This window comes from Phaethon lepturus, unplaced genomic scaffold (assembly GCF_000687285.1).
Source record: "Phaethon lepturus isolate BGI_N335 unplaced genomic scaffold, ASM68728v1 scaffold6397, whole genome shotgun sequence".
Classification (NCBI taxonomy): Eukaryota; Metazoa; Chordata; class Aves; order Phaethontiformes; family Phaethontidae; genus Phaethon; species Phaethon lepturus.
The window spans coordinates 15,147-29,010 of record NW_010551064.1 but is presented as its reverse complement, the minus strand read 5'-3'; the positions used below and the strand labels follow the sequence as shown (position 1 = coordinate 29,010).

General features: G+C 38.4%; 1 protein-coding gene across 2 annotated transcripts in view; it reads left to right on the top strand.

The window, feature by feature from the left end:
• The window catches only part of RAPGEF2 (Rap guanine nucleotide exchange factor (GEF) 2), a 134,206-nt gene that overhangs the window by 107,572 nt on the left and 12,770 nt on the right, over positions 1-13,864 (top strand). For both annotated transcript variants that reach the window (XM_010290754.1, XM_010290755.1), the window contains 8 exons: positions 2,401-2,558; positions 7,770-8,010; positions 8,261-8,644; positions 10,247-10,458; positions 10,543-10,666; positions 11,291-11,314; positions 12,360-12,583; positions 13,399-13,587. In XM_010290754.1, coding sequence (XP_010289056.1) covers positions 2,401-2,558; positions 7,770-8,010; positions 8,261-8,644; positions 10,247-10,458; positions 10,543-10,666; positions 11,291-11,314; positions 12,360-12,583; positions 13,399-13,587 — 1,556 coding nt within the window. The remainder of the gene's footprint in view (positions 1-2,400; positions 2,559-7,769; positions 8,011-8,260; positions 8,645-10,246; positions 10,459-10,542; positions 10,667-11,290; positions 11,315-12,359; positions 12,584-13,398; positions 13,588-13,864) is intronic.

The following is a 13,864-nucleotide window of genomic DNA, read 5'->3' as shown; positions in this document are numbered from 1 at the left end:
CAGCAGGAAGGTTATTGCTTAGTTAATGCAATCTCCCTGCATGGCAAATGCATCCAGAAAGCAATAGAAATGCCTTTCCTTTAAAACCATGATCTCCTTTCACCAGCGTAATAAAATATTTTATCTAACAGGAGGGGCTGTTGACCTGGAGTTTTCTAGCATTGCTATTTGTATCTGAAATTTCTGGGGTTCATTTCTTGTTTGCATGAGTTTAGAACTCACTGAAATTCTGATTTAAGTTTTAAAACTGGAGTAAACTGAGTGCAAGGTAAATTCTTTCCAATTTAGTATATGCATACTTAGAGTTGAGAAGAATTTTAGAAACATTACTTCTATTTTATTTCTTTTAAAACCTAACGTTTGCCAGTTGATCCACTTTACTGAAGATGCTTCGGTCATGACGCACAGGATAGGTGTATGGTTATATAACGCTGGCAAACTGCAAAAAGAATATATAATGCAAGTGAAACTATTAATGTAAGCGAGAGGGTCATATTGCCTTAATTTTATTTGAATTTAGAGAAAATACTCATGTTGGCACATTTACGAAATACACTGTATGGTTGTTTAGAACCACCAGAAAGCATTTTGAGGTTTGGGGGCTTTAGGGTTTTTTGTTTACTTGGGGCTTTTTTGTGTGTGGGGAGCAGTTCCTGCTTGAAAGGCAAGACATCGATTGCTGGGAATGCTTTTAGTTGTAGTGAAAGACTTACGTGCTTGTGGCATAGCATGAAAGTGCTGTGTACTGAGTTGATTATCACTACTTGTCACCATATTTTGTGATTTATGTCCAAGTACAAAAATACAGATGTTCATATTAAGCTTAATTTCTGATCGAGAGCGAACCAAGAACTTTTTTTTTCCAGTGGACTTGAGTGTTTCTGCCACTCTGATGGCTTGGGGTTTACACTTCATAAAATATTTTGGTAATACAGAGTTTTCTTGCTTTTCTTGTAGTTTTGTTTTTAAAAACCCAAACACATCATACAGAGATACCCCTCCAACCTTTTTCGAATTGCATTGCCTTCTAAAAAACAGTTGCTGCGTCCATGTAATTCAACTTGTGTCTTCAATGCACAGATACTGTCCTAGCTTCCCAGAGTACTGTTCAATTCATAGCACTTGAAGAAGTGGTACAAGAGTGTACTGGGTAAAGTAATTCACTGGTAGGCACAAAAGGACAGTTGTGCTGTAACAGCTCAACAGGGATAATTATCAGGCCCTTAATTACTTCTGTATAGGTTTTCTGAGGGTGGATAGAACAAAAAGCTTAAGTGCCTAAAATTAAGGTACAAATGGTCATTTGTGTTGCATCATTTAATTTAGTAGCTTGACTTTTTAGGGTTGCAGCAGTTTGCAATGGAATCTAAGTTCTGGTTTATGTTTTATTTACATGTGTAGCTACAGCTTTAGATGTATTAGCCTTTTAAAAAGGCTTTGCCTATAGTGGCTAAACTTTTAATTTATTCCATTTTCTATAATGACATTCAACATTTTACACCCTCAGAGTATTTTATTAAGGATTTGCAGCTACATATACAATGGCTAGCTCCAATTTCGTTGTTCTTCACTTGCTGGTTATGAACTCAAAAGCAGAAAGTACTGTCCGCTATAATATGATGATAGTTCTCTCGCTGACCCATCTAGTGCTTCTGAGCTCCTTAGATACACTGCCTTTCACAATTTAAAAAACAAAATCCTTCGCCTTTATCACAGAACACTTTATTTACAGCTGTCAGGCCATGTTGTCGGCAATACTGATAGCACCCAAGTGCAGATGCTTACCTTAGCCTTCCAAGTTAGCTGGCATCCCTTCAGTCACATTGAATTAAGAGAAAGTCTGAGAAGGTGATACAGGATAGGAAAATGGATGATCTCAACAATCCTCTCATCCATCTCTTAAAAGATCTTAGTAGGCTGTGTGGCTACAATACATCCGGAATTGCGGTTGCAAATCGTATCAGTGATGGGGTGAAAGATCTGTGAAATTCAGGTCTTATGAAACAGCAGTGAGGGGACAGCAGCATTAGTCAAAGTTTGGATGATGGGGTGATGCAAGAATGATGAGGTATGTACCAGGTTTTGAATAAATGTCTTGGCTACTGTGAGAAATGGCCGAAAAATAACGAGCCTAGCAGGTCCTCAGAGCTTAGTGGTGAACACGAGGATCTTCCAGCAGTGTGAGCAGCAGATCTAATCACTTTGAGTGGACATTTGGGTGCTGTTGACAGAGCTAGGCAGCAAGCATTCTTATCTGGAAAATGTTGACTTCTAAATAGTGATTACTGTACTAATAATTGAAAGATGAAAATGTAGCGACATAGACATCCCTGCATCCCTCTAGTATAGCCCAAGCTCTGAATGTCTGTAAGTCCTGATTTTATTTCTTTCTGGACACAGTGACATTGGAATTGGCCAGTCTCAGGACGACAGCATTGTCGGACTGAGGCAAACAAAGCACATTCCTCCTGCTTTACCTGTCAGCGGAACCCTGTCATCCAGTAATCCCGACCTACTGCAGTCTCATCACCGCATCCTAGACTTCAATACTACTCCAGGTAAGGATCCTTTGTTGTTGTTGTTCTTAACCTCATAATTTCCTTTCTTTGATCTCCTTTTTATTTTCCGGACTTAGATGCATAAAGTCTAAAGATGCATATGAATTTTTATTATGCTGTCACCCACGGATTCGCCACATATTAATGCATTAGGATTTATTACATTTGCTCCAATATGCTTGACCCAAATGTATTAGAGGTCTGTTTTTCCAAGCATGTTGAATACAGAGTGCCTCTTACTGATTGAATACTCTTGGCCAGTGAAAACTCATTTTACTTGGTATTTTATAATTTTCCCTCATAGATCAGTCTTTACAAGACTGCAGTATTTTCAAATAGCACAGTAGATCATTATCTTACAGTAAAGTGAAAGGGCATTGGACTGGGACACAGGACATGTGCTTCTGTCTTTTTCTGAACAGACTTTTATAATCTTGTACTACATCTGTAAGGGACAGAGTTTCAAAGTTCCCTGTTAGTTACCCTGCCCTACAGCTGTGTGCCGAATTCTTTGTATACGAAGTGATTTGAAGTCCGTTCTCAAATAGGTTACCTATTTGGCGCCACGTTGGGCGCCAAAAAGGACTGTCGTGGTTTAGCCCCAGCCGGCAACTAAGCACCACGCAGCCGCTCGCTCACTCCCCCTCCCGCAGTGGGACGGGGAAGAGAATTGGGAAAAAACTCGTGGGTTGAGATAAACACGGTTTAATAGGACAGGAAAAAAAAAAAAAAGGAAACAACAATGATAATACCAACACAGGAATGTACAAGAACAAGTGATGCCCAATACAGCAATTGCTCACCACCCCGTGATCGACAGCCCGTCCCCGAGCAGCGATTTCCGCCCCCCGGCCAACTCCAGTTTATGTACTGGGCATGACGTCGTATGGTAGGGAATATCTCTTTGGCCAGTCTGGATCAGCTGTCCCGGCTGTGTCCCCTCCCAGCTCCCCGTGCACCCCCAGCCTGCTCGCTGCAGGCCAGCACAAGAAGCTGGACTGTCCTTGGCTGCTCAGCAGCAACCCAAAACATCAGCACACTATCAACAGCTTCTCATCCCAAACCCAAAACACAGTCCCGCACCAGCCTCTGCGAAGAAAACCAGCTCCATCCTGGCTGAAACCAGGACAGTAACAAATGAACACGTTTAGCAGAGAGGAGCAAAGCATGGGGGTGAGTAAGGGAGAAAAAGGAGAAAAATATGAGAAACCCGAGAGCCTTATCTTACAAGAAGGGTTTAGCCAGAGCTCTTGGTGGGGTTGGGATTTGGGCTCTTATCTGGCTGCAGGAAGGTTCTTAGCAGGAGACCTTCTCCGAGTTCAGTATCCAAATATTTGCTATTAAAACATAGCTGCTGGAGGAGGATATAGTGACAGTAGCTGTGCAGGCAGTTGGTTATTTTAGTCTAATCTTTAGAGTATTTCTTAAAAGTAGAACTGAAAATTCAGTGCCCTTCTAAGCCTGAGGGATTTCAAACCTTAGCTAAAGGGATGGTGCTTAAACATCAGCCTTACATACTGGCCAAGGTGGTGCAATCATCGCACTTGAAGTGATGCTCAGTATCACAGTTTCATCTCAGGTTTTTAGGGCTAGAAAAGACTACAAGAAGGTGGTGTGTGATTTTTGTCCCAGTGTCTAAGATTGCTCGTGAGAGAGTGGGAAAATTGTTTGTTTTTTTTTTTTTTATCTAACAACGAGTTTCTAAAACTTTGAAGATATTCTTTATCAATAAGAGCCTAACTTACCATCAGCACTTTTTTTATAAATGGGTGAAGATTCCATTCTCCAGCTTACCGTTTACCTAGACCAGACAGTTCTAGGTAATTAATGTGCCCCTAATACCGAGCACAGCAACTGGTTAACTTCCAGAACTGTGGGCATCACGGTCTCACACAGCTCAGACAAACTCCGTTAATTGAGAAGGAAAGCCATTACAGGTTCGAAGATCCTTCAATCACAGATGGAGTTCAGAGAAGTTTAATAAATGAGTAATGTTCTACTGTTTGCCTTCTGCTTTGACGAAAGGAGATAAATAATGATGTAATGCCATTACTTCAGCGTTATAGCAGCTTTTCGATGATCTTTATAGAAAATGTATTAAGTAATCAGTGCTTTCTCATTTAAAAAAAAAAAAAGCTTCTTTTTTTTCTTTGCTTAAAATTAGACCAAATGTCCACACACTGAATATTTTTGAAGTAATTCACAGGTAAAATTTTTCCTTGTGTGGGAAGGAGAGGAAAGAGGGACTGAAATAAAAAACGTATACCTTAAGGGCTTTAGGGATGGTTGCATTGTAGATAGAATAGTTGAATTATACCTCTGTATACTTTAAGACTTGGGAAAAATTAAAGCCTTCAATTTAAATTTCTTTTATTACCTTGGACTAAATTAAAGATGGAGATGGAGGCAGCTTGCAAGAAATTGAATGCACTGGAGAAGAAAGAGAAAAGTGGTAGAACAGCCATCCTTTGAGGCTTTGGGGAATACGCCTCAGGATAGAAAATAAAGCAACTTGCTGTTTAGCGAGGGTAGTCTTTGAGAAGAAAATGAGAACAGCTTGAAATCTGCAAGGAGTCATTTTAGTTTCTCTTCTGATTTGCTCAGGCTTTTTCAAATATACTTTCTAAAGTTTATTTTTAAATGTTCAAATAGTCAATAGCACTTTGATTTCTCTTCTCTTGTGCTGCCTTTGCTATTCGATAGCAAGTCAAAATAACATAGTAATGATGAGCTGCCAGTCACTGGTACTTCTTTTTTCCCCACACAAGCTTTCTAAGGGACTAGATTCCTGTCATATAGCACTGCATTCTTCAGCCTGCCACTCCAGTTTCCTTTTCTGAAAAGGAGTGAAGGCGGGTGATTACAGTTCTCTTCAAGTGCTGTTTTATTTAAAAATTGTTGTGCTGAATTACTTGCTACCATTGCTATAGCTGTAATCATTTCAATTGCTGGCGGGCTTTTCCGTATTGTGTATAACGCTTTTGCTGCCAGCTCTGATAGGTGTGCAGCCTGAGAAAGTGGATGGTAAAATGCAGTGCAAAGGCGATACTTTTCCATTCGCCGTTCTCTGCACTTCTTCATGTTGACTTCAGTGATCCAAGCAGAGCAGGTTATTTTCTCCTTGCAAAAACCACTTGTTTCTTGGGAGCGTTAAACATAGTTCCCACCTTGGTGGCGTTTACAGTAGCTTCCCGCCTTCACAGCGTTTCTTTGAGTGGCAAGTATTTCTGTAGCAGGAAGAGGCATCGTGATCTAGAGAGTGGTCTGGCTTTTAATGACGTCTCTGAAAGGCTGGGTCTTTGGCACCTGTCTTCCTCGAGATGTCAAAACATGTAGTAATTATTTCAGGCACTGCTCTGTATCCCTCTTCAACTAATTACTGAAGGAAGACGGGTCAATATTGGGTTGGTGATAAAGGGCAGAACTGGCTTGCCAGTTACAACATATTTGTACATTTGACTCAAGTACTTAGAAGGGGCTGTGCTGAGACCTGTTTATGTGTAACTGATGATGTAATCACTCCATTCTCATGTGTTTCAGTATGAGAGCTTCTCAAGCTGCAAAAAGACCACTGTGAGCTTAAAAGTTATAACATCTATGCAAGTAAAAGGGCTTAGTTGCATGAAATTTATAAACTAATACATTTAAGCTTAAACAGCCTTTGTGGCATGTAAATCAACTCATATCAGAGAGATTTATCTTAATGCTTTCTGAATGATTATTTTGCAGACATGCAGCAGCAGTGGGAAGACACTAATTTTTCTTCTTTTGTCACAAGATTTCTGTTGCTGAATAGACCTTTCTGTAGTAACTTGAATACACATTATGCACATTCAGGTCTTGCCAAAAAAGATTGTGGTTGTACCAAAGTGAATGTTTTCATCTGGCAGCTGTTTTTTTCAGGGTTGGTTTTGTTTTTTTAATGATGATCATTTTTTGGCTGTAGATTCAGAAGGCTTTCTATTATTATCTATTTTCTTGTTTGTATGACCGTTACGATCTAAAAAAAAATTTTTTTAAGAAAATAAATTTTTAAAAAACATATTAAAGAAAGAATAATGACTAGATGTCATGCCACGCACAAACACAAAAAATTATTTGTAAGAGAGGGAAGAAATCAAATTAATTGAAAGTACTTGTCAGTTAAAAATACCTTATGTTAAAAATCCAGTGGTGGAAAGCTGTACAATTTTAGGTTGTTTTTTTTTTTTCTTTTTATAATACAATGATAACAATCAAATGTCAGTTGATTAATGGGTCTAGATTTTAATACATTAATGGAAATACGTACGGATTTGGTATTTCCACATAGCTTATGGAACTACCAAATCCAACATTTGGAGGTAGGCTGGTAATTTTCCAGATTTCCTGAAAACAGCCGCCGTGTAGGCGTTCACTGTAAGTTTTCTGTCATCAGTCACTGGAAACAATACTATATTTAGAAGTCAAATGTTTGTGTTTTTCTATCTCTGTCTGCTTTATTTCTTAATTACCAAAACACAGAGAAATAAAGAGCAAGTTTCTAGTCTGTTACTTACACATTTATTATTATGATTTAAATGTGTCAAGGATAGAGTATTTTTGATAATTAAGTACTTGGATGCATTAATACTACTGCAGTTTATTTGTGTATGCATGCATGCTGGCCATTATACATGCATATTCCTAGATACTTATATGTACATGTCTTCCCTTGGTGGCACTACGGTTGAGCGTCAGGCTTAGGTAAATGAGTCCATTTCCTTAAAAACATCCTTAGGAAGATTGACACTCCTATCACCTAATTTTCTTAAACTTCTCATATGTCAGTGTATAGCGTAGTGTTTTTGAGTGCCTTTGATTTTTCTTAGATCTCAATGGAATTTACCAGATTCAACACTTGTGAAAATGAGACTGCTCATTAGTTTGTCCAAACTTCAGAAATGTTAGCATATATTTTTGTGGCTTGCCCCATCAATAGCCTAGCTAACTTCTTTTCCTGCTTGTTAATAGAACTAGTCTTTAATTTAAAAATAAAATAAAATAAACAAAAAACCACAACAAAACACCTGTTTTGTAAGGAGGAGAGAGGTGAAACGATACTGAAATAAAAAATTATAGCACTAGTAATTAGACTCAATGTAACTGATATTGTTGCTTGCTCTTACACCTTTTTTTTTTTTTGCTTTACTGAAGTGCATACCATGCATGTAATTTTTTTTTTTTCTCCAGACTTACCAGATCAAGTTCTGAGGGTTTTCAAGGCAGATCAGCAAAGTCGCTACATCATGATCAGTAAGGACACAACAGCAAAGGAAGTGGTCATCCAGGCTATCAGGGAATTTGCTCTCACTGCAACCCCTGATGCATATTCACTATGTGAAGTCTCTGTCACACCTGAGGGTGTCATCAAGCAAAGGAGGCTTCCTGATCAGTTATCCAAGCTTGCTGACAGGATACAGCTGAGTGGCAGGTGAGACCGGGGGCTGTGAGCTAAAGCTGATGATACTAGTTTATTAAGTCAAAATCCTGTTAATAGGAGAGTTATTTAATTATTGATGTTCTATTTCTTTGTAAGAAATTGCTCCTTATGCAACTTTGAATTAATATCTAGGCCTGGTGAAATTCAATTTATTCTACAAATCCAGCTGGATCATTACTGTAACTGTCACTAATATTTGAGTATATTCTATCCAGTGTCTTTTTGAATTTTGTTTTTACAGGTATTACCTGAAGAACAACATGGAAACAGAAACTCTTTGTTCAGATGAAGATGCTCAAGAGTTACTAAGGGAAAGTCAAATTTCCCTACTACAGCTCAGTACTGTTGAGGTGGCTACCCAACTCTCCATGAGAAACTTTGAGCTATTCCGTAATATTGAACCCACAGAATACATAGATGACTTGTTTAAACTCAAATCAAAAACAGGTTGCACTAATCTAAAAAAGTTTGAAGAGGTGATAAATCAAGAAACATTCTGGGTGGCTTCTGAGATTCTAAGAGAAACCAACCAGCTGAAAAGGATGAAGATCATTAAGCATTTCATTAAGATAGCACTACACTGCAGAGAATGCAAGAACTTCAACTCGATGTTTGCCATCATTAGGTATTGTGCCTTTAATTTTACTTCTAAGTAAAAAGCAAAGTCTTACTTAAGTCAATCTAAAAAAAATGTATTTAACAGAGTAAACCAATTAATACTGCTAACATCAACACTTGGCAATCCAATAAGGAGGGCATTTTCTGGTAATCTGAACTTGACGTTGAAATATTTGCTGAAATATTATTTTGAATGTTACTATTATGTACTTATTGCTTGAGACAGTGAGGCAAGAGACATTGGTGAACATGGCACTAGAGAAACTACTGCACTTATTTAAAAATAAAGGCCAAAAGAAACAGCAGTTATATGAAGAAAAATAACATTGTCATAAATGAATGTGTTAATTTCCCAAGGGGAGCTCATCATTTTATATATAGATCCCAGTATCTTGAATTCATTGAGCCATGATATGTTGCTTTGGCTTTCTTTGCATCAGCAGTTTCTTGGATGGAACTCTGATAATGGTCAATAGCGGGCTACAATGCCATATAATAAGCTGTAAATTAAGATCTTTTAATAAGAATAAAAAAAGTACTAGGATTCTCAGACAGAAAATCTTTCTTAGTTTTGGAATGCAAAGGAGGAAAGGAAACTCTAATGTGTGTGTTCATACACATTTTTTAAAACATTCACTTTTCCTTGAGAGTCTCCCAAGTTAAGCAAAAAGAACCTAACAACAACAACAAAAAATCCCTAAATATTGTTGCTTATGAAAAAGCTTGAGTAAGTTGCATTAAAATGACAATTTTATCACTGTGTCTGGCAAAAGCCCTTGTCATATTCAGTCAGCAGATTGAATGGGACACTTTCTGATGAAGACCACTGGTTTTGAATACCATTCAATCAAACGTGGCAAGTTCCAGAGTCAAGGAGCCATGTTGATAATCAGTCAGCATCTCTGAGACATAAAAATCTGGAGATTTAGCTCAGCTATTTCAGCTGATCTCAATGAGAAATAAAAGCAGCCTGCCTGCCAGCAAAACTTGAGTGAAGGAAAGATTCTAGATACCAAACTATCCCATAGGGAGAAATGAATAGCAAGACAAGCAATGCCATTAAAGGAAAAAAAAATGGGTTTTGTACCACCTACAGCTTCAGAATAACCTCAAATATATAGTATGTTATAACACTTTGATCTAGAAACAGCAAAGTCAGGTGGATTATTGCAGCAAGAAGGTGGGTCACTGTGCTGTCACTGCCTACCATTATGTACGTGGAAGATGGTTTTTCTTCCAGTCTGGGAATCTGGAAATAAAGGGTGATCCTAAGGTACTCCTAGATTATTATAATGTTATCAATTCAGACACTATTCCAAAGTAATAAAAGTACATACTCTCTGTAAGTTTTAAGTACTCATCCAAGTGTAACCTTTATCTGTTTACATCATGCAGGTACCTCCAGTTTTTATGGTTTCTACAAAAATTATCTTAATTGTTCTGTAATACGCACTGGCAAAAGGAAATTTTCACTTTCTGTTACTTTATTGACAGCTATTCTGGCTATGTGGTGTTTCTCCCATACAAAATTTAACATGGTCTTTTCTAGGATTTTTTGTTTCTTTCTATTGTTCTTGAACTTTTTTGCACTTTCTTTGTTTGTTTCAAGTGGCCTGAATTTGGCACCAGTTGCAAGGCTCCGAACTACTTGGGAAAAGCTTCCAAGCAAGTACGAAAAACTGTTTCAAGATCTGCAGGACTTGTTTGATCCATCTAGGAACATGGCAAAATATCGTAATGTCCTTAACAGCCAAAACCTACAGCCTCCCATTATCCCCCTGTTTCCTGTTATCAAAAAAGACCTTACATTCCTCCATGAAGGTAAAAGCAGAAGTACATCATCTTTTACTAGCTAAGGAAAACTAACTTTGACACCCAATAACTGATGTTAATTGTTGCTTGTAGGAAATGATTCAAAAGTGGAGGGCTTGGTCAATTTTGAGAAGCTGAGAATGATTGCGAAGGAGATACGCCATGTTGGTCGCATGGCATCTGTAAACATGGATCCTGCTTTAATGTTTAGAACGAGGTAAGTGTGTTGTATTGGGCAGAGCTTTTCCCAGCTGAGAGAAGGCTAGGTCAGCAGGAGGTGCTTTCCAAGTGCCCCTTGTTCTGTTGGAGCAGTATGAGTTTTTTGTTTGTTCTTAATGATTTACCAAATTTATGTGGTGTTCTAACACTGGGGAAATCATTACATTTTGTGTTTATCAATATATATTAAAATGTTTTATATTATACCTTAGCTGCCAGTTACTTCACAAAAATGAGATTCCATTAGTGGGAGGGAAGGGGGGATACTGGCTTGAACACACATGTATTAGTCTGTTTGAAACATTGAGGTGTGCTGGCCTTGTAATTTTGATTTAGTAGGAGTGGGAAGGTATCTGAAGCAGTGTCAGCTAGTAGCGTTAGAGAACGTGGAGTGAATGCTCTTTGGCTTCATGTTAGACCAGCTTATTGCCTACTCTTTTTCTTAATTTGAGCTAGAAGAATTTGTAGTATCTGACTGTATGCCTGAGTCAAGGCTCTTTTTAATGTTTGTGGGCTTCCAGAACTGCTTGTCCTGAGGTCTGGTCTTTTTCTTTCTGAGCTTGTGATCTTTCTCTGTCTCTTCTTAAACCCATGCTTTACTCTTCCTGGCTCTCACTTGCAGGAAGAAGAAATGGAGGAGCTTGGGGTAAGTGGTGGAGACAACACTCACAGACATTCATTCTTCACTTACCATTTGCATTGTTTCCTACTTGCTATCTTTAATTTTCTGGTGCTTTGACACTTTTTTTATTTTTGTTAACCATTTTTTACTGACGATACATTTTAATCCAGGAGTGCTTTTGCTTTTGAGGTTAATACACAAAAGTTGTAAATTATTTATAAGTGGTTGTAGATAGGAGTGGGGTGTTCTCCCCCACCTCCAGTTTAAATTGCCAAAGGAAGTGACTTTCAGTAAAAGAGAAATTATAAAATGGCAAGGTTGCAACAGCTGAAAATTGCTGTTAACTTTCTTATGCCTAATAAGCAATTATCACAATTAAATACAAAAGTTAAAACTTACAGACTTACGGTATTTTCGTATTACAATTCAGCCATCATTTTTACTCTTAGCAATTCAGGAACAATGCATAACTTTGATATAGGCATACATACATTGAAATGTGCATGACATTTATTTCATCATGAACTAGCTGATCATTTTATTTAACAAAAAGCTGTCTTGAACCTAGCAAGTTACAAGGAAGTTCTATTCTGTAAAACTCAGCTGTACATTTTCTATACGGTCTGATTTAAAAGTTATTTAGAGAGCTTTCAAAATGCCTTCTCTATATGTACTTAAATTTGAACCTCAACTGTAGTCTTCTGTCAGCATTGCCTTACTGCATGAGCTTTTCCTAATGCTCCAATCTGCTCAGTAGCTGGCTTACGTGAGAGAGCTAGCTTGAATGCCTTTCTAGATGTGTGAAGTGATATTGCCTAGTTGGAGCAGAATAGGTTAAAATATTTGTTTAATTAAAATAGTGCCTGTAACCAAGTAGAAAGATTTCCTGACCCTCATCTTTCTATCTGTTATAGCTGTTTGACTTACTGGAATGAGGCATGTAAGCTTTGACCATAGACTGACATTCATGCAATCTTTCGCATGTTTCATGTTTATCAAGTGATGCTCTGTTGGACTAAGTCATACTTTTCCCCTCTTTCCTCCTCCTCCTGCCCCCTCTTCACTCCAGGTCTCTCAGCCAGGGCAGTACAAATGCAGCTGTGCTGGATGTTGCGCAAACGGGGGGTCATAAAAAGCGGGTCCGTCGCAGCTCCTTCCTTAATGCTAAAAAACTGTATGAAGATGCTCAGATGGCACGGAAAGTAAAGCAGTATCTCTCAAACTTGGATCTGGAAATGGATGAAGAGAGCCTCCAGACACTGTCTCTGCAGTGTGAGCCAGCCACCAACACATGTGAGCATTGCCATTTGTCATGGATTTTAAGGAAGCTATTAGATATACCTCTATGTTTCTTCTCCAAGGAAGTAACTGAGAACAGTAACTAGACAATGAGGTGGAAAATGAGGTTTCTAATAATTTGCAAGTACTGAACTTCTATGAATCTTAAGGAAATCGTCTTGCAGATTAACAATATAGAAAGAGAGCATTTACATTGGAGATAAGGCTTTTCAGATAATGTCATGCCAAAGGGCACAACGGTTCTTTAGATTTACCTGTACAAAGGATATGGGGGAGCCAAAAGTTTCTCTGCAGTTCTCGCATACTCGGGCCGTTGGTGTGAATAGGGTTGGTCATCCTGGATATCCTGGCCCGGAGAGGGAAAAGGGGATTTCTTTATGTCCAGGTGTTTCAGAGGCACCTGGAGGGCTGTAGCTGGTTGCAGTGGAGGGGGACCTTATCCTGGAAATTGGTTTCCTTATGATTTGAGGGTAGAAAATAGTAATTATATATCCATTCTAAACCAATTGTAGTTCTTATGATAGCCCAGTATAACTTCTGGTCATGTTTTTGGTAAGTATAACTTGCAAAACTTCTATTTTGAGAAAGAGCGTAAGGGTACTTTGGTAACACACATATTTTAAATGGAGTTAAATCTCCCCCTCTTTTCCTCTTTATCTTTTCTCTCTACATGTGTCCTACTGCATTCATTGTACAAGTATTTGAGCACCTTTTAATTATTAATTGGAGGGCTTTGCATACTCAGATAAAAACTCCCACAATATTTTTAGCCAGTAGTCATTCTATGCTGTCTCCGTTTTCTTGCAAAGTGCCGAAGAATACAGGAGACAAGCGATCTGGAAAATCTGAAACGTCACCGGTGGCTCCCCGGGCAGGCATCCAGCAGAAAGTGCAGCAGCAGCAACAGCAACATAAAGTAAACCAAGCATTGCAGGTCCCTGCTGTATCTCTTTATCCCTCTCGCAAGAAAGTGCCAGTCAAAGATCTCCCACCATTCGGTAAGTGGAACAGAGAAGAGTTTGGTTTAATACTCTGGAGTTTGTTTGCTCATGTTAGGGAGACATGTTTAATCAAATGAGATTCAGACCTCTATTTCTAGAGAATTCTAGAAATCTTAATTGCATATAATCTATATGCAGATTATACCAGCTCATGCAGTGTGTGTGCATAATTATCATCTTTAGAAATGGAAAGAAAGAAATCTAGGAAAGCATCCTGTCAATTTAATCAGTATAAGTATTTACATGTTGCTAGCAGCTGGAAAGAATTGAACGT